We start from the raw sequence: 25,652 nt of genomic DNA on the forward strand, positions 1-25,652 counted from the left end.
GAATTATGAGAGCAATTATAGCCCACTATTTATTTAAAGGCTTTTTCTAAAGAATATTAAATCACAGAAGTAAACCAGAGCCCCAGTTTGATTTTTGCACATTTCCTGGTTTGATTATATAAATATTTAAAGAGTGCAAAAAAACCCCAACTTTGCACTCCCTACCAAAATCTTCCACCTGGCAGGAAACCACTTGCAAATGACTGAGGATAAGAAATATTCAGGGAGGTTTGGTGAGTGCAGGCTCTCCCCTGCAATGTGATGGCTTCAGACTCTCCTGAAGTACAGTGGAGCTCATTAAATTTGTTTAGAAAGAAAGCAAGACATTATTAACTAATTCTAACGCCTATTCTGGCTTTATTTTTTTGCCACAGAAACCCATACATTTTGCAAGAGAGAGGGGGAAAAAGCAACAAAAGGTGATCCCAAAGGAGGTGAAGGTCAGCCCTGGGCTGCTGATGGGAAGAGGGATCACCCAGGGGGTGACACCAGCACTGCCACCCTTCTCTGTGCCACAGCCAGACCTGTGGAACCTGCAGCACTGCTCACTGCATTTGCTGAACACCTGGGAAGTCCCTTGGCCACAGTGACAGGGCTGCTCCCTGCAGCAAAACCTGCCCCAGCTCCTCCTCCAGAGGATGGAAAGTGGCTCCTCTCGATGGGGCCAGTGGTGCTGTGGGAACTCGGACAGCCAAAACTTGGGGAGGATCTGCAAACCTCATCCAGCACCACCCCATGCACTGCTTCTCACCTCCTCTCAGCTCACCAGCAGCTCACTCTGCTGGGTGCTGGCTTTGAGGAGGGTGAGGAAGGAGCTGGTGGTGCTGGAAGAGGATGGGACACCTTGAGCCATCAGCTGGCTGCTGACCAGATGTCCAGATGTTTGCCTGCCCCTCCAGCACCCGGTCCCAGCACTGCTGGGAGAGTGGCTTCATGACTTCAGTGACGAGCTGTACCAGAGTGGCTTCTGTCTCTGTGGGAAATGTGGCCAAGAGCCAGTCTGGAGTGGCTGAAGAAGCCAGTCTGAAGCCAGTCTGGAGTGGCTGAAGGGCTGGAAATTGCCTGCTGGAAGTGTGGATGTCACTGAGGTCCAGCAATGAGTGCAGGGAAGCACCTGCATGCTCATGCACACTTGTTGGCACATTACAGGCTCTGAGCTGACTCTGAAACACTGTCTGGGACAGGAGAGCATTTACTGCACTTCTCTTTCCCCTCCCAGCTGGGAGCCAACTCAGCGTCTCCCTTCCCGCTCTCTGTTTATCCCTCCCCGCAGTGGCAGCACAGAAAAATCCCAAGGCTGGAAAAAAACTCCAGGAACATCTCATCCAAGGTTCTCTATCCTTGAAAGATGCTCATCAAATCTCCTCACAAGAGCCCCAGTAATGGAGGGTCCACCACCTTCCCAGGGTGGACAGCTGGCAAGAATTCTTCCCAGTGGCAAAGCCAAGGTGGTCTTGGCACCACGAGGGAGCCCTCAAGCATCCTGCAGTCTGTGCACTTGGGGACAGAGCTTGGCATTCTCATGACAGCTTGATTTGTGAGCAAATCAAGCTTGGCCTGTGAGCATAGTCCACATCCTTTTCAGATGAATCACTCCCCACTGCTGCTGTCAACCTTGAGCCCAACAGAGAAACCTTGTTGTTTTTTTTCCCTTGGTTGTTTCTAGCCAAGTGGTGACTCAGCTGTCAGAGGTGAATAACTCTTCATGCTTTGTCTGCACACTCATTAACCATCCAGAGCCATAAAAAGCAATTTTTCCATAGCTCTCCCTCCACAAGGCCAGATTTCAAAGCAAGAGGGCTGACCTGAGATTTAGTGGGAAATTCATAAAGGTGCTCAATAGATCTGCAGAGCAGAGAAACCTTAAATGGTTCTGGGTCAAATGGCAGAGGGTTTTATCAGCAGTGATTGAGGGTCTGGGCAGAAGAGAGAGGCAGATCCTACCCACAGCACATAGCAAAACCTACAGCCACCGCATGGAAATCATTAACAACAAAAATCTGCTAGCCCAGGCATTTGCCTGACTCCTACGCCTGCCCCGGGACCTGCTGCTGTTTCATTGCTCTTCTTTTTTTTCATCTTTCTCTGAAATCTCAGCAGCAAGGATTTCCTCATCTTCTTTTGCTGTGGAAATCACACGAATGGTGACTGAATGATCAGGAGATTCTGAGAATATTTCTTCTCCCAGGCGGGTCTGTGCTCTGTGGGATGCGACAGGAGATCTCTGGTGCACTGGTGATTTTGGTGGGGTTGGGCTGACACTGGAACCCTGCAATAAAAAGTTTAAAAAAAGGCAAAAGCAACCTTAGCAGATCCTTGCCCACTATCCCTAACATGGAAAAGCTGGACAGGAGTTCTGTGGTTCCACCACAGGATCCCTGCACTGGGATGCCAGCTTGATGCCAGAGATGCTCCCTGCAAGAGGGGCTGCTGGATTATCTCCCGCATGTCTTGAGAAGCACACAGAGAGGAGCACAACAGAGCTCTCTCACATCTGCACTAACTCTTGGTTTGCTGCTGAAGCCTCTGGAGGGGCTGGTCTTGGCCAAACCTGGCGCCAGTGCTGCTGTGAGGGAGCAGTGCCAGCCTGCCCTGTCCTCCTTGGGAGAGGAGCCTGTCCCAGGGATGTGCCAAGGAGAGGGATGTCAGCAGGGTGCTGCTCACCCGCGAGTGGGGTTAGCTCCCAGCACATGCACCCTTCAGCCCTGGGCTTCTTTTCCCTCTTTCAGAGCCCTCAGTGCCACTGCTCACTGCTGCTGTTAACTGGTCATGGATTAATGTTAAACACCACATTGTTCGAAGCTTCCCGTGCCTCTGAAGGACTGCAGAAATGCAGCTATGCCTGGCATCAGCCTGGTGTTTACCCAGCCTCAAGGTCACTGCGCTCCCTATCAGCTCCTCTCTCCCCTCCCTGTGCACATCCAGATGTGATAAGCGTGCCTGGTTCCACGCTGAGGAGAGTAACAGCGGGGTCTGCACCGAGACAAAACTTCCCTCACGAGTTTAGCCAGGACAGTTGGAAGAAAAAAAAGGGGGAAAAAAAGGACAGGGCCATTTTCCTTTTCAGCTGCTCATGGCAAAAAGCAAGGGGTTCCTGCAGGGGTGGCAGGATGGCATTGCAGGCTGTGGGCACCTCTGTCCCGGCCACCTGGGGAAAGACTGGAACACCAGCTGGGCTGTGGGTGCCAGTACATTGATTAATTGATTCATACATTGATTAATTATTAATCAAAATTATTAATTATGATTAACTATCCTGTCTCTGCAGGATAGAAGAGCCATTCATTCATCTGTGGCTACAGCCTAGCTAGAAATTAGACTCAGGCTTAGCACAGGTAGGCAAAAATTCAATGTATTTCCCTTGTACTGCAAAACAAACCCCTGTGGGACACTGGCACTCCCCCAAAGACCTGTGCAAGATGCTGGCTCACCCCTTCCTGTCTGCCCACGCTTTGACAGACCCCAACATCCTGAGCTCGGTCCTTGAAGGCACCTTGAGCGCTCCAGGGCTGGTGGGGAGAGCACTTTCGGCACCTAAGGAGGCAAAGCCGGGTGGCCACGCTGCCCGTGCTGACCTGCGCCTCCTGCATCTCCTGCATCGCCTGCGCCTCCTGCATCGCCTGCAGCTCCTGCAGCTCCTGCAGCTCCTTCAGCCTCCAGCGGAGCCGCCCCAGGGGCCCCTTGCCCCCCATCCTCCCCGAGGCAGCCAGGGCAGCCCTGAACAGCTTCGGGGTGTCAGCTTTCGGGGGGATGACCAGGGCATCTCCGGGGCCTCCCTTCTCGTCTTTGGGTTTGTTGTTGCTTCTCAGCATTTTCCTGCAGCACGGAAAGGGAGAGGCGGTGTCAGCCCGGGAGCATCTTCTATCAGCTGGATTTTATAACGCAGAGAAACCAGGCGCTAAAAGCACAAGGAGCTTTGCGTGCCTTCAGGAGGACAGAACAACAAACCTGAGCGACGCTAAAAACTAAACCCAACCTTTGCATGGATTTTTAAGCGAAGGCACTTTGGCCATGCTGCTCGGCAGGGGGATTTGGCAGCGCCGGGGGCCGGGTGCCCTCTGCCGAGGCTCCGCGGCTCAGCCCGGCCCGGAGCGCTCCGGCAGCGCAGCAGCGCCGGCTCGGCAGCTACAGGAGCCTTCCCCGGGCTCCACACCGACACAAAACCGCCCGGAGACTGCCGAGCCCAGGCTCTGCCGCTTTGAAACCCCCGCAGGTTAGAAAGCAGCAGCCCAGCACGCACTTGGCTTTCTTACGCAGCAGCTTCTGAGACTCCGGGTAATGCACCAAAATCTCGTTCAAGTCTTTCTTCTCCAAAATGAAAAGGTTGGCGAAGCCGTGGGCCACGACGTTTGCTGTGCGGCGATTTCCCCCTCCTGCTGCCAGCAGGCTGGGAGAGACAATGCAAGACATCAACACCTCTGTTCACAGGCTCAGAACCGCAAATCTCCTTCACGCGTCTGCACCTCTCTCTTTCAGGGGTCTCAGAGTTTCATTTTCACTCCTGATGGAATTTATCGCGCAGTTTTTAAAGAATGATAAAGGGGAACCTTGCATGGAGTACTAAATCAAATATTATTTGCGGGTTTGAAGAGTTAAATATTGCATTTTACACCAGTCGAGTGCCTGCTGGGCTGTGGGGAGGCAGCAGCATTGCTGTGTTACCAACTGGTGCAGGGCTTTTCATTCCCATGAAAGGGCTGCATTAATGACTGGGAGACTGTGTTTGTGAAACACCTTTTCTGATCAATTTTCCCATTCCTCCATCCATATTCCTCTGTTTACCACCACCAGCTCCCCAGGCAGAAGAAAACACAATGAAAAAGCAGCAGGAAAGCTGTGATTTGTGTCTCAGCTGTTGCCCAGCGTTCATGGCTCTCAGTCACAAAGATTAATTGGGATGCTGCTGATCCTTGCACTGCCCACCCTGCTCACCCACAAGCTGTATTTCCCCAGCTCCCTGACAATGATTTCTCACCTGATTTCCCCAAAGACAGAGCCAGCTTTCAGAGTCACCAGCACGGATTTGCCGTCGGGTCCCCCCAGCACCTGCACTTGTCCCGCCTGGATGATGTACATCTCACGGCCTATTTCTCCCTGCAGGGAAGGGGGAGCAGGCTGGGATGCCCAGAAACAGGGAGACCTCAGGGATGCCCTAAGCAGCATCTTGCCGGAAATCCCCATGACCTCTCCAAGCTCCCAAAATGTCTTGATGGTGCTCACTCCTGAGCATTCTCATCTCAGCATCCCAAAGACCCCAGCCAGCTTTCCCCTGCTCCCCTGCTGTTCAGAGCTGCAGCAGAGGAGGTCCGTGTTTGTACAAGGCCAGCTGCCACCGAGGGTGGTTTTGCTCCAAATTCCCTCCCTGCGAGGTGGCTCAGCAGGGTGATGGGCCAGGCCTGGCTCTCCCTGCTGCCCTGCACGGCCTGGCTGTGACTCCCAAGCATCCCCTTACCTTCTTGCACACGTAGTCGTTGGGCAGGTAGACCACTGATCTGAGCCGCTTCAGCATGTCAAAGATCATCTGTCTGTCACAGCCCTGAGCCCAAACAGAGCCAAAACATGCCAGCCTTAGTCTGTGCTGGTGAGACAGGCCATGCCAGCCAGGGCTGTGCTGCAGAGTACCTGGAAAAGGGCCACTTTGCTCACGATGTTGTAGTTCACATCGATGGCGATGTCCAGCCTCATCTTGTCTGGCAGCTGCACCAGCAGCTCTGACTCATCTGTGAGACAGAGCAGAAAAGTGGCTGCTCCCAGCACTTGATTTGGGAGTGTGTCCTTCATGTGGCAGTGGGGAAGCAGCCCACATTGTCGTGGCAGAGGGCAGGAGCCAGCTCACACAGAAAGGTCTCCAGTCTTTGCCCACCCAGCAACCTGCAGGTCTAAATCTGAGGTGTGGTGGAAAATCACCCTTTGCATTCTCCCTGCCCTGATGGCCCTCAGAAACAGACCACCGAGCCCAAACCAGCATTTTTCCTGTCCAGGAGGGTGGGCACAGAGGTCCTGGTCCTGCCTGATGGCTCACTGGTAGGGAGAGCTGGTGGCTTTGCTGCTGGACACACTCTGGCCAGCGATGGACAGTCACTGTCCTCTCTCCAGGGCACATGGGACACTGGACTCAGCGTGCTGTGAGTGATGCCAAGTCACCAAAGTGCTGTGACCCAGTGGCAGTCTGTAAACTCCATAGGTGGGCGAACAAGCCCCTATGCTGAGGAGTAAAATAAGCCACCCTCCACCCCCAAACTGTAGCGCTGTTTGACAGCGACATTTCAGCTCTGCAGAGCAAGCACACGAGATACAACATGAGATTCAAGTGCTCACCATTGGAGTGGCTGGATCTCACCTAGCATGCCTTGGGAGTGCCACGTGTACTCGTACCACGTCTTCACCCTGTTCTGAACTGCTCTGGGGATCCTGTAGAAGTTCATGTATTTGATGGTGCTGTCCATGCAGCTCCGATAGTACGTCTGTCCTGCAGTAGCAGCACCAACCACGTCTCTCATCTGAAAGGAAGAGGTGGAGGAGAACTTTAAGTTGCTGTCTCTTATCCATCAGGAGGTTCAGCATGTAAGCCAAGCCCTAACAGCATCTGCCAAATCCTTTTTCTTGCACCAAAGCTGAGCAGGTATTCCCTTTGTCTTTGTCTTCCCATGGGGAAAACAAACCCAGAGAAGCAAACCTATGGATCAAGTCCACCAAAACAACCCCCACCCGAGGCTGCAAATCCCCCCTAACTCCAACTCACCTGCCCTATCATGACAGAGAAAGCAAAGACCCCTGTGAAGTAGTTCAGCAGCTGGAAGACGATCTCAAAGAGTGTCTTGGGGTCTGGCAGGCCCCCGATGGTGATGAGGGTTTTCACTGCCCAGTAGTAACAGCGGATGTAGCTGGGAGGAAAGGAGGAGAGGAGGACAGGAGAGGAGGAGAAGAGGAGGCAACTCTGAAGGCATTTCTCTTTCATCCCTCAGCACCAAGTTCATGGCCTCTGGCCATGGCAAGCCAGAGCCTGCTGAGAGTAATTATGGATGACAAAAGGAAAAACTGAACGGCTCCAGACTCCCCACCACACCTACAGGTGCTTCTGGAGATGCTACAGGAGCAGGGGAACCAATGGTCCCTCCAGGAACCTCCACCTGGGAGGCTCAGCTCTGGTTACTCCTGTTTTCTGCTCCTCTGCCATAAACCAACAACATATATTCAGCCACATTTACACTTTTAGAAATCATCAGGAGGAAAAAACATGTTTGTGAGCAAATTGCTGGCATGGGATTTAGGAGAAGCCAAGTGAATTCCTGATTCCCTGGTCTTGGGCATTCCCTTGGGTGTTTTTTTCTTGCCTGAAGATGGACACAGATTTGTATATCATACAAAATAACTCTCTAGCAGCAGCATTAACACAGGTGTGGGCATTCAGCTTGTGAGACAAGGACTCTGCCAGTGGCATCAACCACTGACAGCACAGGGGACATTTAACACAGGTATTGCCATGGTGAGGGGAAGGGCTGGCCACTGTCCCCATCTCACACCTGGCTGGTCCGAGGGACAGGGGCACAGGGACACACGGTGTCCCTCCTCCATCCCAACCTGGCCACAGTAACACAGACAGAAGCAGGAGTCATGCTTTGAACGTCTCCTGGTTGACCAGGGAGCATTCCTTTGTTTCCCAGCACCAGGATCCCACTTCTTCAGCCCCTTCAACCTGCAGCTGCTTTCCACCTCTGCCCAGCTGCAGCCTCATCTTGCAGCACTGTGCATTACTGCACATCCCATCCCTGCTGTCCTTGTCATTCTCCCTGGCTCCACATCTTCTCCTGGCACTCCCAACCCTTTGCTTCAGGGGTTTTTGTGAATCCAGCTGCACCCCAACACCTCCCTTATTGCTCCAGCTCATCGAGCAGGCTGTGCTGTGTGAGACCCCCAGCCCAGGCCTGTACCTGTTTCCTTCCCCATCATAGACCCAGGTGGTGGAGCCCAGTCCTTCGTAGGCTGAGGCCCAGTAGTAGAGGCAGGAGTTCACATGCAGGCTGTACAGCAAGTAGGCAGTGGTGCGAATCACTCTGCAGAAAAACCCAGGAGAGAGCAGGAAGGGAGGTGATGTCTGCTAGGGAAGATGCCAGGCTCCCCCCTGGGATCAGTAGGAGCCTTGAAGTGGTGACCATACAGGTGACAGAGCACCCCAACCCTGCTGCTGGCTCCTGCAGCTCCAGAAGTGCCAGAAAAAGCAGTTTATCTGCTGATGGCTCTCCTTCTGCCAGCACCCCTGTCCCTGTGGGTTGGAGAGAGGTGATCCTACCCGTGTAGGCTTTGGGAGCCTGATGTGCCACCACATCAGCCAAAGTCCATGTCAGCCAGCCCAGGCACAGCAGGGAAAGAAATCAGGGGCCCAGAACAAGTGGAGAATGAAGGGAGCATTCCTCCCCAGCAGCAAACAGCAATTCCATGCTCCCTCCCTGCCCCCATGGCCCTCACCTGTAGATGTATGCCTTGGTCAGGATGGCCTCCAGGCGGTTGTTGAACTCGAAGAAGGCCATGTACTGGGAGGAGAAGGAGAGCTGCATGTTCCATGTTCCCCTGGGAGAATCACCTCCCCATAAAACCCCCCTGCCCCTCGTTTCCCTCCTGCAGCCCCTCTGCAGCGTGGATGGCCACAGGCAGATTTGCCTCCATCCTTAAGTGCCCTTCTAGGAGAGTCGTTTAGGATTGAAATGAAGTGTTTGACCAACAGCCCTGCAAAGCCTTTGGGACAAAACTTCCCTCCATTTTATAATCCTCCTGTCATCTTTGATGAGTCTGAGCAGCCACAGCTCCCCCCAAACCAGCAGAGGACCCCTCTGTGCCCACGGCAGCTGCTGTTCTGGCGTGGTGAGCCCTGCCTCACCTTCAGACAGCGAGGGAAGCGCAGCAGGGGGTTCACTCCCACTTTGAAGTAGAAGAAATCCAGGGGCAGCAGGCACAGCACATCCATCTGAAATCCACACAGGGAGAAAGCTCTGTGGGGACCTGCAGGAGCCCTGGGGTGGGGCTGAACCCCCAGGGCAGATGAAAGATTCAGATGAATAAAAAAATGTTGACAAACCTTGAAGCGCTGGGATCGCAGGTAGTTCTCTTTCATGGCCTTTTTGTCAGTCTGGGGGGGAACAGGAAGGAGAGAGAGAGAGAGGAATAATGATTGTTGCTTAGAGAAAGGAAAGCTAGGGCCAGTGTGGTCATGCCTGGCTTTCCTCCTCTGCACCACAGCAGGGAAGATGCTCCCTTTGTGCCTGGAAAGGGGAGAAGAGCAAGCAGAGAAGTTCTGGCTGTATGCCATCTTCCCATCCTACCTTGGGACATCCTGTGTTGATTTTGCATCCCAGGAAAAGCACATCACAGTGCCAGCACCACAAAATCAGCATTTGCAGGGGAAAGTGCCTGTCTGAGCATCTGCATGGGCATGGCAAGGCTGCGCCCTCAAGGTGTGATTTTTCAGTTTGTTTAATTGAATATGGAAATGAAATCAAAAACTTCCCTTATCTCAGGGGAGTGATCTGTGTGTTCAGATTGCAATTGCTAACACATCCTGCCTGGTGTGCTCCTGAAGATTAACCCCAGAGTGTGTTACACCCATGCCCAAGGTTGGCAACACATGGCTGTGCCGGGGCCAGTCAATGAGCACCTCACCAGGGGCAGAACCACCCATGGAGAGCACCCTGCAGGCATCCCGACCCAGCACCAGGAACCACAGGCCACGCAGTACTGGAGAGGATGGGACTGATGTTACAGGGGAAATGGTGTGTTTGGCAGACAGAAAGACTGCTGGCTTATCCAGTCAGTGTCAGGAGAGATGCTCGTGGTCTCTGGGAGTGGACAGAGCCCTGATGGCCGTGGCCATGGTGAGAGAGCTCAGTTCAGAGTCCAGCAGCTCCCGTGTGCCTCAGGGTGATGGGGTGGGAGGTGCCCAGCTGGTCCCCAGGGCCCTGGCACTCACGATGATGTCTCCCCCCTGCACGAACTGCAGCCGGGTCTGAAAGATGACGATGTCCAGCAGATAAATGAGGTCACAGAGGTAATCCACCAGCAGCCAGTAGTGGATGTTTGCTGGAGTCTGGTAGGGGAAAGCCCAGCGGACAGGGATCAGCCAGCAGTTCCAGTTCCAGGCCATGACGACGAAGAACAGCCACAGCACGTACATCAGATCTGCACACAGGGAACAGCACCGCCATCAGCTGGAAACACATCCCTCCTCTGTGGCAATCCTCTACACACAGGGGTTTCCATCCCCTGACCTGCCCTCAGCACAACAGGAAAACCTGCAGGAAGTCTCTTGGTGACAGTGTTTGATTGCAGCTGGCTCTAGCTCAGAGCGAACACCCCTGGTCACAGAACACACTACATTTTATCAGAAAGCTCTTCTAACTTTGCTCATTCAGCTATATTTGCTTTTGCTCTGCTCCCACAACTGCACCTTCCCTGTTTTTCTTTTTCCTCTCCAGCCATGCTGAACTGGTGGCTGGCTGCCTGAGCCCAGAGGCTTCCAAAGGACTGAGGCATATGAAAGACTAAGGAAAGAGCTGGGCTTCTGTGGGGTGGCCACAAGGCAGTGGAATCTTCTTTTGTGATTTTAATTTTTGGGGGGGTATCCACACCACAGGGAAAGCAGAATGCCCAGTCCTGCTCCTGACACCCACAGCTGGAAGTATTTAGGAAAGCCTGTGCCTTGCAGAGAAATTTCAAAGTCTGTGCTTTAGTGAAAAAACAAAGTTGCTTCTTGCTTAATTTTCCTCCTCCCTCATCACCCTCTGTCCCCCAGTCCCACCAGTGTGCCCCCAGCCCAGGCTGTGCTCCGTCACTCACTGGTGAGGGGGTCAATGCTGCTGGGGAACTGGTAGCTTTTCAGGTGGTCCAGCCAGGGCCGGCGCTTGAACGTGCAGCACAGCATCTCACAGTAGTGGTCATCCCCCAGAGGTTTGTCCCCCTCCGGCTCCCCTCCTGGGGCAGGCACCGCTGCTGCTGCAGGTGCTGGCTTGGTGGGAGCTGGGGGAAGCCACACAGTTATTTCAAAGGGCAGAAAAATCTTCTTACTGCAGTTTTTTTTAAGGTCTTTAAAATGTTAATAAAAACAGCTGCCTCCCAGAAACCAGAGCGTGCAGGGGGACCCACCAAGGAAACACTCCCAGCCCCACCTGAACTCACACGCCACAGGGCTCTCATCATCTGAGGTGACATCAGAGTCAATCAGCTTCTCCTTCACCTTCTCAGTCCTCTCTTTGAAGAGCCTCACCAGCTCCTGGAGCCGGGTGTTGATGCTGGCACTGCTCAGGCTCGAGGCCGAGCCGATGCGCTCGGGCAGGCTGTGGGGACACCAGAGGGCATTGCATGCAGGTAGGAAAGGCAGGGCAGGTTCACGGGGTCACAGAAACCTAGAATGACTTGGGTTAGAAGGGAAAGGAAAGGCCAGGGCAGGCTCATGGGATCATAGAAACCTGGAATGGTTTGGGTTAGAAGGGACCTTAAAGCTCATCTCATTCCAACCTCTCTGCTGTGGGCAGGGACACCTTCCACTAGACCAGGTTGGTCCCAGCCCCATCCAACCTGGCCTTGAGCCATGGCCCAGTCATGACCCATTCTTTAACCTACAGCATCTGAATTAGGATTTACCTGTGTTTGTTTGGGTACCGTGTAGTGAGAAGAACACAAAGTGGCACGGCTCCCTCTCCTAACGGATATTTGGGATGTCTGCTATTTCCACCCAAGCCCCAGGCTGTGAACTCCAGGCTGTGAACCCCTGGCTGATCTGGAGCCCCTGGGCCCATTTCTCACCTTTCCCTCTGCTCCTCATCCCAGGCCAGCCCTCGGCTGGGGGATTGGCTCACCAGCCCCTTGTCCAGAGCATCCTCTAGGAGCAGTTGCTTCCTCCTGCAGACACAAACACAGACACCAAGGCTTGGCTCCTCTCCCTCCTCCCCCTCCTCCTCCTCCCAGTTGTGACCTGTTTTCCATTCCCCCTTCTCCTACCAGGGTCAGTTTCCCCTAATTTTTGACATGGCCTGGAGTAGTTGGCAGTGAGCCCCCCTGCTCCTTTCCTGCTAGAGCCCTGCTTCTCCCTGAGCACCATCCAGCCCTTGGCTCCAGGAACATGCAGCCACCTGGCCCATTTTGCAGCTCAATTTGTGTACCTGGCAAGATGCACGGAGGGCAGGCATCATGCTGTGCTTGCCCCCAGTGCCACAGCTCCACATCAGTGCACTCCAAGGGGCAGGCAAGGAAAGTGCAGTGCCAGCATACCCAGAGCTTGTGTCCTAACACAGCTGGGGGCTCCCTTTGGCACAGATGGGTTTCTCAGGTGACTTCCTTACGTGTGGGCACGAAAGGTGTCAGAAGGAGAGCTGAATACGAAGATGGCAGTCCCAGCAATAATCTAGACTGGTTTGCAAGCCTGCAGCCAAGCCCAGAACTTCAGCTGCGATGAAGAAATTGTCTCCAGCCACCACAACTGCTGATCCCACTGGCCATGGCACAAAAGGTCTCAGTGCTGTGTGTGGAGCAGGAGAAGGCAGGATGCTGAGGGAGGTCATCCTGCCATCACAAATCTCCCAAAGAAATGGGAGTCAAATGGGATTCAAATGCTGTGAACCCCTCACCTGCAGCCTGGCTGGCTCCAGCTGGGTCCTGCTGGGAGGTGGAGCAGGTGAACAAGACTGACGAGCCTTCATTTCCCAAGAGCCCAGTGGAGAGGTGGAGAAAAACCACAAACCCCCCCTTTCAAAGCACTCTTAAATGTGGATGGAGGGGTTCCCAAAACACCACTTTGGAGAAACAGTCGTGCCAAAGTCCATACTGGTGTTGGGACAGCATCCGCTGCCTCTCAGCAGTTTCCAGCTGTGCTTCCCCTGCCTCTGTCCCGCCAGGGCACCACACTGGCCTGTCCTCACCCCTGAGCAAGCCCAGACGGCAGCCCTGGCAGCCCCTTGCTCTGTCAGGGGCACCTGCAGCAGACACAGACCCTCCGTGAGCTGGAAGGTGTCACAGCCTGACCCTTGCTCAGGCTCTGGTGCCCTCAGAATGCTGCAGGCAGAGTCCCTGGAGCATGTGGGATGCCCAGGGTCCCTGCCCATGTGGCATCAGCCAGGGTGTCCTGGGAGTGTCTGCAGGAGCTGGTTTGCAGGCTCCAGTCAGGTGTGGGGCTCATTTGCAATGAGTCTTTTATGACTCTGTCTAAGCATTGTTCCCTCCAATCCTTCACATGAGGAGCCACGTAGGAAATAACTCCAACCTGTGGCCAGTAGAAGGGATTTAGAATAACTGGGTGGCTGCTCAGTGCAGAGTTATGCCTTCTTCCTCTGGAAACACCAGCAGGACGTGAGCATTTTCCTTCTGGCTCACAATAATTAATTTTCATTTCTTTATGTGGGAGACCAGGAGTTCCTTGCTTTTAAAAATATCGAGTGTTGTTTTGAGACACTCCCTGGAGACCCAGCAGAAGGGTTTATGTGCTCACACGTGTAACTGCAAATATGTTAAATGCTGTCAGTATTTTCACTGCAGGTATTTTACACAAGGCCTTGGCTCTGCTGTCCCAGTATAAATAGCTGTTCAACAGACTGGATTGTGGACATTTTTGCCATTTTTTTTTGCTCCTCCAGGAGCAAAAACTAAAAGATCCAAACTATTAAGTGACAATGACTACAGCACCTGGTTTACAGCACAGAAAAAAGTCCCACTTTAGCTTTCCTTTTGAATCCTCTGCAAGAGTGAGCCTCAAAAAAACCCAGTGCCACCACAGGAAAAAATCCATCAGCTTCCTCCAGCCTAAATGTTAAAGCTCAGTTTTACTCCTCCCACTCTCTAAGCATAGAATTAGAGAGGATGAATGATCTGGAAGGGACCTTAAAAGACCATTTAGTTCAGGAAGGGACACCTTCCAACTAGACCAGGTAGCTCCAAGCCCCATCCAACCTGGCCTTGAACACTTTGTGGGATGGGGCTTCCACCACCCCTCTGAAAGCTCAAACCCAGGTGGGACATGCTGCAGACCCTTGCAGCAAAAATACAAGAAGAAAATTGATTATTTTTAAGATGCAGGCTCATATCCAGCCCATCGACTCTTTGTGGTCTGAATTTGGGAACAAGACAGGTGGACAACAGACAACTGGGATTTGACCATGGCCTGGGGATCAAGCCCATCTCCGGGAGGGCACACAGACAGGGCTGTCCCTGACCATAAAAGCTTTCAACAGAATGTAATTTAAAAATGCAAACAAGAGGCAAGGCTTTCACCATCTCCTCTGCTGTGCACAGGGATGACACCCACTGCATACACAGCACTGTCCAAATCTGCTGGCAGTGAGCATCTCCACATGGCTGCACAGGTGTTCCTGGGCTGGCAGTCTCAGGGGGAGCCAGGGCTGCTGGGCAGAGCCATACCTGGGGGATGCTGTGCCTGGGGGATGCTGTCCCTGGGGGATTCTGTACCTGGAGGATGCTGTGCCTGGGGGATGCTGTCCCTGGGGGATTCTGTACCTGGAGGATGCTGTGCCTGGGGGATGCTGTCCCTGGGGGATTCTGTACCTGGAGGATGCTGTCCCTGGGGGATTCTGTACCTGGGGGATGCTGTGCCTGGGGGATGCTGTCCCTGGGGGATTCTGTACCTGGGGGATGCTGTCCTTGGGGGATGCTGTCCCTGGGGGATGCTGCCCGTGGGGGATGCTGTCCCCAGCAGAGCTGTACCTGGGGGATGCTGTCCCTGGGGGATGCTGTCCCTGGAGGATGCTGTCCCTGGAGGATGCTGTCCCCAGCAGAGCCGTACCTGGAGGATGCTGTACCTGGAGGATGCTGTCCCTGGGGGATGCTGTCCCTGGGGGATGCTGTCCCTGGGGGATTCTGTACCTGGGGGATGCTGTCCCTGGGGATGCTGTCCCTGGGGGATGCTGTCCCCAGCAGAGCCGTACCTGGGGGATGCTGTCCCTGGGGATGCTGTCCCTGGAGATGCTGTCCCTGGGGATGCTGTCCCCAGCAGAGCCGTACCTGGGGGATGCTGTACCTGGAGGATGCTGTCCCTGGGGGATGCTGTCCCTGGGGGATTCTGTACCTGGGGGATGCTGTCCCTGGGGGATGCTGTCCCTGGGGATGCTGTCCCCAGCAGAGCCGTACCTGGGGGATGCTGTGCCTGGGGGATTCTGTCCCTGGGGGATGCTGTGCCTGGGGGATGCTGCCGTCCCCAGCAGAGCCGTACCTGGGGGATGCAGCGCCGGGCACCGCCAGCAGGTTGGGAGCGCCGGCAGCAGGCGGCTCTCCATAGGTGCCATGGATCTCCACAGCACAGCCTGGGCTGTCCACATCCTGGATCTCCACGGTGGGGGAGTGACCTGCTCCGTGGAGAAGGACAATAATGGCAGGTGAGGGGGGCACAGGGCCCCCCTGCAGCCAGGTCAGCTCACAGACCCCAGAGCTGCCCCCAGGCCCTGCAGCGTGTGGGAAGGACTCTCCTCTCTCCTTTCCCTTCTTGCCTGGCTCTCCTTTCTCCTAAACATTTGGACCACTTCTTTATTTTTTTTCCCCCCCAGTATTTAACAGTCTAAGAGCTGCCATCTGCTGCCCTTCTGCTTGCCCAGCTTGCAGTGATTGCAGCTACTCCATCTGAGGGTTGGGTTCCTGGGGTTTGGAAAACCATGGAGATTAGGATTCCCAGCTGCAGGTGCTATGCAGGAGCCCAGGATTTCCAGGAGCAAACCTGCCTTCCAGGGTGTAGAGATTCCCCTGGTTCTTCTGAGTGTAAACACATGGATTGTGACAGCTCTGAACCACAGAGTGTTTGCTTTTCATGCAGAATAAGGCACTATTTAAGTAAGCATTTATGGCTTCTTTCTTCTGCAGAGGTAATAACTGCTTCCTGCCACAGGCAAGGTCAGAAGCAGGAAGGTTGGATGTTTGCAGTGGGTGAAGAAAGATGCCAGTTGTCCAAAGGAGAAATGGCACTGGGGGCTACCTTGGCCAGACCCCACAGTCACTTGGCTGTGAAGTGTCATGTCTGTCTTAGCTAATTACCAAAATAAAATTAATTCCTGCAGGAGTTCTTCACTGGGAGGTTTTCACACATCTGAGAGACCCCATGCACCTCCTCCCGCTTCACACTGATGGGAAGATAGTGGATCAGAGTGTGGCTTGGTTAAATGCCTGGAAAAAGGCCTGTTCGGGTTGCAAAGTTAAAATCTTGTTGCATGTAAGGAAAAGCAGCAGAATTCGGCTTGCCGGTGAAGAACAAAGCAAAGCAAAGCTGCAGAACAGGCAGAAAGCCATGAACAGCAAACCTCCACCTTCCTCTCCTCTCAGCATGAGCAGGCTGCACAAATGCTGGAGAGAAAACTGTGTGGTGATATTGCACCCTCTGCCTGCAGGTCCTTCAGGAGAGCTTTCCTGAGCAGCTCTAAACACACAGCATTTGCAAACACTCTCTAGGCTTGGCTAACAAGGCACATAGTGATGAGGCAGAAGCAGACAAACACGAGGACTTTGTTCCCCAGCCTCTGTGCTGCAACGTGAAGCATGCTTTTATTTTTTTTTTAATTCTTCCCCCCCCCCCCCACCCCAGAAAGCAACAAAGAAAGCAGCTGCTCCAGGAATCCCCCCCTGCGCCCCTCTAGCTACACAAGGCATCAAAGCCAACATCTCTAATACCTAGTGGGGATTGCTCCTCAGTGCAAAAACTGGGGTTGACAACTCCAGCCCTTGTCTTGCTGGTGACAAGGCCAGGGCTGAGGGTGGCAGCGGGGGCTCGGTAGCTGGGGACATTGGGGAGCTGCTCTAGAGCCCCGTGGCCAGCAGGGGAGGGGACCCTGCCAGCCCGGGGCTTCTCATGCACCAGCCGGTCTAGCTCGACGTCCTGGCCCCGCCTGGCCATGCTGCTAGCAGCCTGCGGGGAGCCTCAAGCAAAGGACAAGGCATCTGCAGCTGCAACAGAACACAGAGAGGTTTGAGAAGGGGGGGATGTGTCGCGGCAGGGATGTGGGCTGACCGGGGTTTGGGGCTGCCTGCTGCTCACAGGGGCTGGTGGCAGTGCTGGGCATGCTAGCAGGTGTTTTTCATGGGGTCATGGAAGGCTGAGGGTTGGAAGGGACCTTAATGCTCATGTCCCACGGGCAGGGACATTTCCTGCTACTCCAGGTTGCTCAATGCCTTATCCAGCCTGGCTTTGAGTACTGCCAAGGGTTAGGACATCCACCACCCCCCCAGACAACATGTTCCCATATCTCACCACCCTCACTGGGAAGAATTTCTTCCTAAAAATCTAACCTAATTTCCCCCTCTTTCAATTTGTACCCATTACTCCTTGTCCTATCACTACAGTTCCTGACAAATCAGCATTTTCTAGCTTCATTGCCCCTCTGCAAGGGCTGCATGCAGGGAATCTCGGGGGTGAGGGCAAGCCATTCCCTGTGCAGCTTCCTGATGCCAGTGGAGTTCTGCCAGGATGTGCCTTTGCTCAGTCAGGCTGCAATGGGAACTCAACACTTAATTTTCATGGCCAACAATTGCTTCTTAAAATGTTATATTAAAATGTGTGTTATGCCACTGGTTATTCCCCAAAGGGAGAAAAGTGGTAGAGAAAATACTTTTTATCCCTGAACATCCTCCAGCTGAAGGAGAAACTCTTAATTCACATCAGGGATTGCTGAATCAACAGGACTAAGCATTGTACATTCAGAGCTAGCTCCAGACAATGCCAATATTGCCATTGTGCTGTGCCCACAGGGTGTTTTACCCCAGTGAACAGCCCTGACTGCCCCTGCAGAGAAGTCAGCTCCCTGCTCCCTGCCAGCAGGAAAGGAGAAGCTGGATTCTCCTCCCAGCAGGCACTGCATCCCCTGCTTCTCTTCACCCCAGTTTGGCGTCATACTGCTGCAGCTTGTACCTTCAGCATCAGTTTTGGCAGCTTCAGCTGTCTCCTCTTCCACCTTCAAAATGAAAAAAAAAAGCCATTTTAAGGAGAAAAAACCCATTCTGTCAGTAAAAGAGCAGACTTTGCAGCTTGACCGGCTGCCCCACCTGCCTCCTACTCGCCACACTCTCAGCTTGTTCAGCGCCCGCTCTGGAGGGTGAGAGGAGCCTTCCCTCCATCCACAGCCACTTCTGCTGGCCCAGCTTCAGGGCTGGGGACACCCTGGCGGGCAGCATGTCCTGTGCCCAGCCCTGCCTGCTCCTCCCAGGGCACTGCATCCCCTCGGGGAAGCTCTGAGCCCCAGCCCTTGCAGGGCAGCAGGAGCTCACTGCAGGGAGCCCGGGCAGGGAGCGGTGCCGTACCTGCACGAGGGCACCTTGGAGGTGACTTATCTCAGCTTCCTCCAGCTGCTCAGCCCTGAGGGCCTCCTGGGCAAGGCAGGCTTCATCCACACCCTCATCAGCAGGGGGACAAGGAGGCTGCAGCAGGGGTCTGGAAGGGAGAGAAAAAATACTGCCTGGGAGACCAGGTGAGAGGTGCAGAAATACAACAGGGCATTGCATGGGCATCAGCAAAAGCTGCAGAGGCAGAGAGATCCAGGCAGAATGTTTCTCCTCCTGCGGATCATTTCTCATGTAATTAAAATGGGCCAAATAAAAAGCCAAAACCTAATTTCCAGGCAAGGCTTTCCCACAAGCACCATTCAAATCCCACGTTTGCCTGTGCAAGACACCACCAGGACACATCATTCTCATTTTCCTTCCTGAGCAAGCACAGGCCTCAGCTCCACTGTTCTGACAAAGGGGCTCTCTAGACTGATTTTACTGCTTCAATATAACTTCATAACTGAAATAAAAGCACCTCAAATGCTGCTCTGTGCATTTACCCCTTGATTTGCTCTTTCCTGGCAAGAAATGCGAAGCAGGGATTTGGGATAACGAGAATTTTAAGACAGCTAAATGCAAGAAAATATTTGTTTTGTCATTTTTAATAAATTCCCCCTTTCATATTTAAAATTATTCTCTCTTCAAATGTGATCACAAATCTTTCCATCCTAAGCTGGAAAACCTGTTGGTCTCTCTCTCTTTTCCCAATAAACAAACACATTGAAGGATGGAGTAGCATCTCATTCACACCACAACTGAAGCTCAAGTTTCTACAGTGAAGCCCCAGGAACAGATTTTGATGAAATACCAACATATGGGTTTGACAGTGAGTAATCATGTGTTTTCAGCTTCTTCCTGAAAATCTAGCTACTTTAGAGGAATTAACACAGGATAATATTGTAGTGCTAGGTAACAAATTCCTAAATGTTTATCTCATGTGAAATCAGAGCAAACTACTAATCTGAGCAGAAAGATGTCTCCCAATACCATCCAGACTAAAGTCACCACCTTCCACAAGAACTCAGCTATTTTCTACAGCAGGAAAAAATGTAAAATTGTACCTACTTGTATGAAGCAGCATTTGCAGACACAACACACAATCCTGTCTTTACATTCAGCTCTGTAACACTCAAAATAATCCCGAGTGCCCTGCATTACTGGACATGGTTTAAACAGCAGGGCCCATCTCCCGGAGCTGGCTGCTCCCGCCTCCCGAAGGCGCAGGAGGGGCTGCGGTTGCTACGGGCGGCCGCGATGGAGATGGAGCCCGTGTCACCAGGAGACGCTCCTGTCACCAGGTGCCGCGTCAGCAGCGAGCCCTGGGGTGAGCCGCTTTGCCAAAGCATCCCTCCCGCACGCCATCCCTCCCGCACACCATCCCTCCCGCACACCATCCCTCCCGCACACTATCCCTCCAGCATGCCATCCCTCCATCCCTCCAGCATGCCATCCCTCCATCCCTCCCGCATGCCATCCCTCCCCAGCACTCCCATCCCTCCCCAGCACTCCCATCCCTGCCCAGCACTCCCATCCCTCCCTCCTGCCATCCCTGCCCAGCACACCGCTCCCTGCCCAGCCGCCTGCCAGGCCGGGAGCTCTGCTCTGCCGTGGGTGTTTCAGCCTCTCCAGCTGGTGAACGCACTTGAAACAAAAGCTGCAATCACGCTCGTTTCCAACAAAGCCCTAAAGGCAACGGGAGCCACTCACTCTGCACTCTTCTCCTGCTCCTCCTCTTTCTTATCTTCCTCTTTCCTCTTCTCCTCTTTCTTCTTCTCCTTCTCTTTTTTCCTCTCCTTCTCTTTTTTCCTCTTCTCCTCCTTCCTCTTCTCCTCTTTCTTCTTCACCTCCTCCTTCTTCCTCTTCTCCTCTTTCTTCTTCACCTCCTCCTTCCTCTCCTCTTCCTCTTTCTTCCTGTCCTCCTCCTCTATCTTCCTCTCCTCTTCCTCCTTTTTCCTGTTCTCCTCCTCTTTCTTCCTCTCCTCTTCCTCCTTTTTCCTGTTCTCCTCCTCTTTCTTCCTCTCCTCTTCCTCCTTTTTCCTGTTCTCCTCCTCTTTCTTCCTCTCCTCTTCCTCTTTCTTCCTCTTCTCTTCCTCTTTTTTCCTCTCCTCCTCCTCTTGATTCATCTCCTCCTCCTCTTCCTCCTTTTTCCTGTCCTCTTCCTCCTTTTCCCTCTCTTCTTCCTCTTTTTTCCTGTCCTCCCCCTCTTGCTTTATCTCCTCCTCCTCTTGCTTTCTCTCCTCTTCTTCATTTTTCCTGTCCTCTTCCTCTTTCTTCCTCTCCTCTTCCTCTTTTTTCCTGTCCTCCTCTTCCTTCCTCTCCTCTTCCTCCTTTTTCCTGTCCTCTTCCTCTTTCTTCCTCTCTTCTTCCTCCTCTTTCCTGTCCTCCTCCTCTTGTTTCATCTCTTCTTTCCTTTCCTCCTCCTCCTCCTCTTGCTTCATCTCCTCTTCCTCTCTTTTCCTCTCCTCCTCCTCTTTCTTTTTTTCCTCTTCCTCTTTCTTCCTCTCCTCCTCCTCCTCCTTTTCCTCATCCCCCTTGGTAGTGTTTGGGGAGCACAAACACGGTCTGGAAAAGAGAAGCTCATGAGCTGAAGCCCCGCGGTGCGTGCGAGGCTCCCCCAGGAGCTCTCTGTGTTTTGTGGCCGAGCTCTGCAGAGCCGGGGCGGCCCAGGGCTGTGCTTGTGCTGAGCAAAGCTGAGCACTGCCCCGTGGGACGGGGACTGTAGTGCCCACCTGGGTGTGCTGGGCTCAGGGAGCATTTTGGGGGCTCAGAAACCCTCAGTGAGCAGGCATGGAGCCCTCTTATCCCCCTGCTGCACTGCTGGCTCTGAACACACTGCCCAGCCCTTGGGCAGACCCCAGCAGGGGTTTCTGTGGCAGAAGCAAGGGTGAATTCTACAGAGACAGCTTCCATCTCGGAATGGCATTCCAGCTGCACGCTCTGCTGGGAACAAGGCCCAAGGCCTCTTGCCCTGGGGATAAATTCTACTCACAGGAGCCTAAGCAGAGCCTCCCTCACCTGCCCTCTGCACGGCACTGTGACTCTGTGACATGGGACTCATCGCTCCCATGGCTCTGCCACTGCCTGCCCCAACCAAAACTGAGACTCCAGAAGAAAAACACATTTGATCAAGCACCTTTTGGGTCCTGCTGGGGGATGCCTCCCTTTTTGGAAACACACCTCGGCTGCCAGCTCCACCACCAGCATTTACAAGGATGGATGCTCAGGGACAGACTTGTCCCCTCCCATGGCCACCACACCGGTGGCTGGAGAACACACAGAGCTGGCCATCAACAGCATCTCCCTTCCCCTACCTGGATTCTTCTTCCTGAGGTTCCTCCTGTATGGTGGGAAGGGAATGAGCATCTGCCTGCAGCTCAGCCTCGTGAGCCCAGGCTGTCATCTCTTCGTTAATCTGGCCATCATCGATCTCTTCCACAATGAGATGGGTTTCCTCCTGCTCCCCAGGGGCTACGTGAACTGAAACAGGAATGGGGAAAGGGAGGTGATGGAGGGACAGCAGCCCATTCTCCAGAGGCCAGGGCAGGTGCCAGGTTTGCTGTGCTCGGTGGGGCAGTGCTGAAGCAGCTCTCAGCCTGCCCAGAGCTGGGCAGCCCTGCTGCCCCTGTGTGGATATTCTCAGTTCAGTCGAAGAAAGAACAGAGACAATTTCTCCCAGGCTGAGCCTGGGAATCTTAGAGGAAAAGAATTAAAACAGTTATTATCTCTCTTTCTGTAACCATTGTTTACAGTTATGGTTCTCCACAGTGTGCTGTTCAATAGTGTGAGATGTTTCTGCTTTGAGACCAAACAAGGATCACCTTGGCAAGTCACATTGTAAAAGAATCACTACTTTCATTAGAGGGGCCTTCTGATCCACCTGAAGACTGGAATCTTTCTTTCTGTCCTGATTCAACAGCGTCACCCCTGAGCTGGGCAGCCCAGGTGCCTTGGGCCCCTTTGCCAGAAGGAAGAAAATTCACCATTTTCTGCCAAGCACAGCCAAAACCCCAAAAAAGCCTTGAGCAACCTGGTCTAGTGGAAAATGTCCCTGCACAGCAGAGGGGGTGGAACTGGTTTAGCTTTAAGGGACCTTCCAACCCAAACCATGCTGTGAAAGCTATAATCCTCTGCACACAGATGAGTGCTGGCTGCCCTGCACATGTAGCCTCCTCCACCAGCAGTGTCCTGGCCCACCTCCAGGCCATGTTTTGTCCCTCCTTGCAATCTGGAAAAGCCCAAAGCCTTTCCCCTTTGTGAATTTCTGTCCTAGCACAGCCCAAGGGCCCTGGGTCTGCAAGACCCAAACCAGAGTCCAAAGCCTTTCCCCTTTGTGAATTTCTGTCCTAGCACAGCCCAAGGGCCCTGGGTCTGCAAGACCCAACCCAGAGCCCACATCACAGCACTCGAGCACCATGTCCTGCCTGCTCTGAGCACTCTCCCAGGCATGGAACATCCCACAGCACTTCCCAGCATCACTGGGGCAAAACCCACAGCAGGTTACTGGGGGCTGTAGGCAGCTGCAGAGTGAGGAGTCTGACCCATGAGGAGCCCTCTCCATGTCCCAGGGTACCCATCCTACCCCGTCAGGCTCGCACCAGAGAAACAGGAGGAAGAAGCACATCCGCTCGCTGTAAAACCAGTTTATTTTGAGGTCTGCCTGACAGCAAAACTTACATTTCCACAGCAAAGCTAATAGGAAACGTGCAAACTGAACTACAGAAAGGCAGGAAACCCATGCAGTGTGATATCTGTGGCTTATTTGCCCACCCCATGGTGTCCACAATGCCTTCGGCCCATTCCCTCTGGATCTCCATTAATTAAAACACGGGGCAGCAATCAGGGAAATGGCTTTTAAAGCACACCATGGCTTTTGGATACATTATATGAAAATGTGGTAAATACTAAAACTGTGTCCTGGTACAAGCAAGAATCATTATAAACACAGGGGGTGGATCTCAAGGGGTCTCCTGGCTCACAACTCATTGTTAGAGTTGCCTGGATGGTCCTAAAGAAATGCAAGAGTGAGAGATCTTAACCTGGCCTGTCAATACATCAGGAGGCTTATTCAAAATATGGAAAAAGGCTTTTTACCAAGGTCTGTAAGGACAAGGGGCAACAGTTTTAAACTGAAAGAGGGGATATTAATGTTGGACATAAGGAAGGAACAGTGTGCTGTGGTTGCCCCCTCCTGGAAGTGTTCAAGGCCAGGTTGGACAAGGCCTGGAGCAACCTTGTCTAATGGACAATGTCCCTGCCCAGGACAGGGAAGTTGGACCAGATCATCTTCAAAGGTCACCCACAACTCAAACCAGCCTGCTGCTCCAAGATCTGTATCCAAAACCTGGCTCCCACCCCCTGAGCCCAGTGTGCCTGCACTGGCCATGCCTGCCTGCAACCTCTGGGCTGGAGACAGCCCCTGGAATCCCCTCCCTGCTAGGACATTCCTGCTGCTGCAATTAGTGCTGCATCCATGGAGCTGAGAGCTTCAGGAGGGAGCAGCCATAGCTGGGGGTAAGGAGAGTTTGGGGTAAGTTCTCTTAGAAGAAGAGCCCGGGCAAATATGTTTAACCATTAACTCCAACCTATTCACCTAGAGATTAACCTCACCCACCTGATTTGCTGCTGCAAATCAGAGCCCTTTCCACTTGCTGGGAGGAAACAGTTACGGAAGAAAAGCAACAAGGAGCTGACAAGAGCTTCAAGAGGTTTATAACATTACACCTCAGAGGCAGAAACTGACTCAAAGAAGCCTGGAGATTTCAGCTGGGGGTCTGGGGGTGAATATTCAGATGTTGTGGGGGCATTGAGAGGGCCAGGAGCGCTGTGAGGCTGCAGCAAGAGGCTTTCTGCCACCGAGGTGTCCTGAGTGATGCTTTTCTACCATCCTGTAAATTATAGCTCCCACCTCACAGACACCATCCTGCAAAACCAGTAGCTCCAATTCCCAGAGCAAAGAGGGAGCCAAGTGGGACAGCCCTGGGACTGGGTCCCTGTGCCAGCCTTGGGTCCCCACTGCCCCAGCTGGGAAGGAGCTAGACACCGTTAGCAGATTGCCCTTTGCTTTTCCTCCCCAGCTGTGCTTTCTCCTCAGGTTGGTCTCTTTTGGGTGTGGGAAGGGCTGCTTTGCCACGGTCTTCGTTTTCCGTTTGTTTCAGAGGCGCTAAGCCCCTTTGCCCCCTGAAACAAAAGGAGAAGGAAAACATTAATGAGTGTGCTGGCAGTTTGGTGCCAGGGCAGATCTCTTGTTTGACTCAATCATTCCCTTCCTTGGGCAGGTTAAGTGACCTGGAGATGCCTCAAGGCACCAAAGCTAGCTGGGCACCAGGGCTGTGCTCGCCCAGCACACGCTGGGCATCCCTGGCTTTGCCTCTTTCCGAGGTCCACAGCAGCACACAGGCCTCCAATTTGTACAAACACACGGAGAAATGCCTTCCCCCAGGATTTCCCTCTCTCAGGTTCTGCCAAGGGGCTGTTGGCCTGCGGGAGCAACTTCCCAGCATATCCCCAGGGGTGTGCATTTTCCATGTGCCTCAACTGTCCCTCAATCTGTAGCTCTCACAGCCCAACCAGCCACTCCTTTCAAGGGACAGCACTTGCACAGGGGTGTGTAGCCCTGCCCAGACCATTCACAGGGGCAGCTGTGGCTCTGCACTCTGTCCAGCATCCCCCAAAGCAGCTGCAGTGGGGAGCCAAGCCCCCCTGCCTGCAGAGCTGGTGCTTGACCCCCTCCACAGGCACACAGCAGTGTGAACCCTGCAGGTTTTCCCACAACCATGCAGATTCCATTCTAAGACATCTAATCCCAGCATTTTGTTTTCCTGGGGTACCTTTCTAGACATCTCACACTCGGTTTGGCAAACACCAAAGGAGAGAAAGAAAGCAGCAGGTTTGGATTACCTTGTAATTCTTTGATCAAATCCCTCCAGCTCCAGCACAGCTCAGGACAGACCTTGATATTAGCACTAACCTCAAACCCCAGGACCTGAGGGTGTGGGATGCTGCACTTAGAGACTCCTTTAGCCTGAGTTTTACCAAGCCCACAACACAGCTCAGCAACAGCTCCCTCTTCTCAAGTGTCAACAACCTCCCATGGCTTCCCTGGGGGATTCCAGGGGCTCCTGACCTGGCACCCAGGGGACGCCAGGGGATAAAAGTTGCCAGTGCTCCCTCTTCCCAGTAACCCAAGCCAATAACAAGTTTGGCAGTGAAACCAGCATGAAGAATGGAGCCATCACTTACTTTGTTCCACAGGACTCGAGGTTGCTGTGGTCACTCCCTGTCAAGAGAAGGGAACCATGAGACACCGCTCGTTTTCAGTAACCCTTAATTTTTACCCTCAATGCCCTGTTTTCAGTACA

At 53.3% G+C, this 25,652-nt stretch overlaps 1 protein-coding gene across 1 annotated transcript in view; it reads right to left on the reverse strand.

Moving 5' to 3' along the window:
* Window positions 1-326: 326 nt before the first annotated feature.
* The window catches only part of CNGB1 (cyclic nucleotide gated channel subunit beta 1), a 31,009-nt gene continuing 5,683 nt past the window's right edge, over window positions 327-25,652 (reverse strand). Inside the window, exons 13-37 of the mRNA XM_038148540.1 lie at window positions 25,534-25,570; window positions 23,902-23,942; window positions 21,606-21,982; window positions 20,697-20,856; window positions 20,002-20,054; window positions 18,271-18,400; window positions 17,882-17,924; window positions 16,648-16,893; window positions 15,206-15,338; window positions 11,794-11,889; window positions 11,167-11,324; window positions 10,828-11,007; window positions 9,962-10,170; window positions 9,074-9,124; window positions 8,876-8,962; window positions 8,467-8,531; window positions 7,932-8,054; window positions 6,743-6,884; window positions 6,341-6,500; window positions 5,623-5,720; window positions 5,453-5,536; window positions 4,976-5,094; window positions 4,241-4,387; window positions 3,576-3,816; window positions 327-2,269 (exon numbers count right to left, since the gene is read on the reverse strand). Of these exons, the coding sequence (XP_038004468.1) occupies window positions 2,057-2,269; window positions 3,576-3,816; window positions 4,241-4,387; window positions 4,976-5,094; window positions 5,453-5,536; window positions 5,623-5,720; window positions 6,341-6,500; window positions 6,743-6,884; window positions 7,932-8,054; window positions 8,467-8,531; window positions 8,876-8,962; window positions 9,074-9,124; window positions 9,962-10,170; window positions 10,828-11,007; window positions 11,167-11,324; window positions 11,794-11,889; window positions 15,206-15,338; window positions 16,648-16,893; window positions 17,882-17,924; window positions 18,271-18,400; window positions 20,002-20,054; window positions 20,697-20,856; window positions 21,606-21,982; window positions 23,902-23,942; window positions 25,534-25,570 (3,393 nt within the window). The 3' untranslated portion in view covers window positions 327-2,056. The remainder of the gene's footprint in view (window positions 2,270-3,575; window positions 3,817-4,240; window positions 4,388-4,975; window positions 5,095-5,452; window positions 5,537-5,622; window positions 5,721-6,340; window positions 6,501-6,742; window positions 6,885-7,931; window positions 8,055-8,466; window positions 8,532-8,875; window positions 8,963-9,073; window positions 9,125-9,961; window positions 10,171-10,827; window positions 11,008-11,166; window positions 11,325-11,793; window positions 11,890-15,205; window positions 15,339-16,647; window positions 16,894-17,881; window positions 17,925-18,270; window positions 18,401-20,001; window positions 20,055-20,696; window positions 20,857-21,605; window positions 21,983-23,901; window positions 23,943-25,533; window positions 25,571-25,652) is intronic.

This window comes from Motacilla alba, chromosome 11 (assembly GCF_015832195.1).
Source record: "Motacilla alba alba isolate MOTALB_02 chromosome 11, Motacilla_alba_V1.0_pri, whole genome shotgun sequence".
NCBI lineage: Eukaryota > Metazoa > Chordata > Aves > Passeriformes > Motacillidae > Motacilla > Motacilla alba.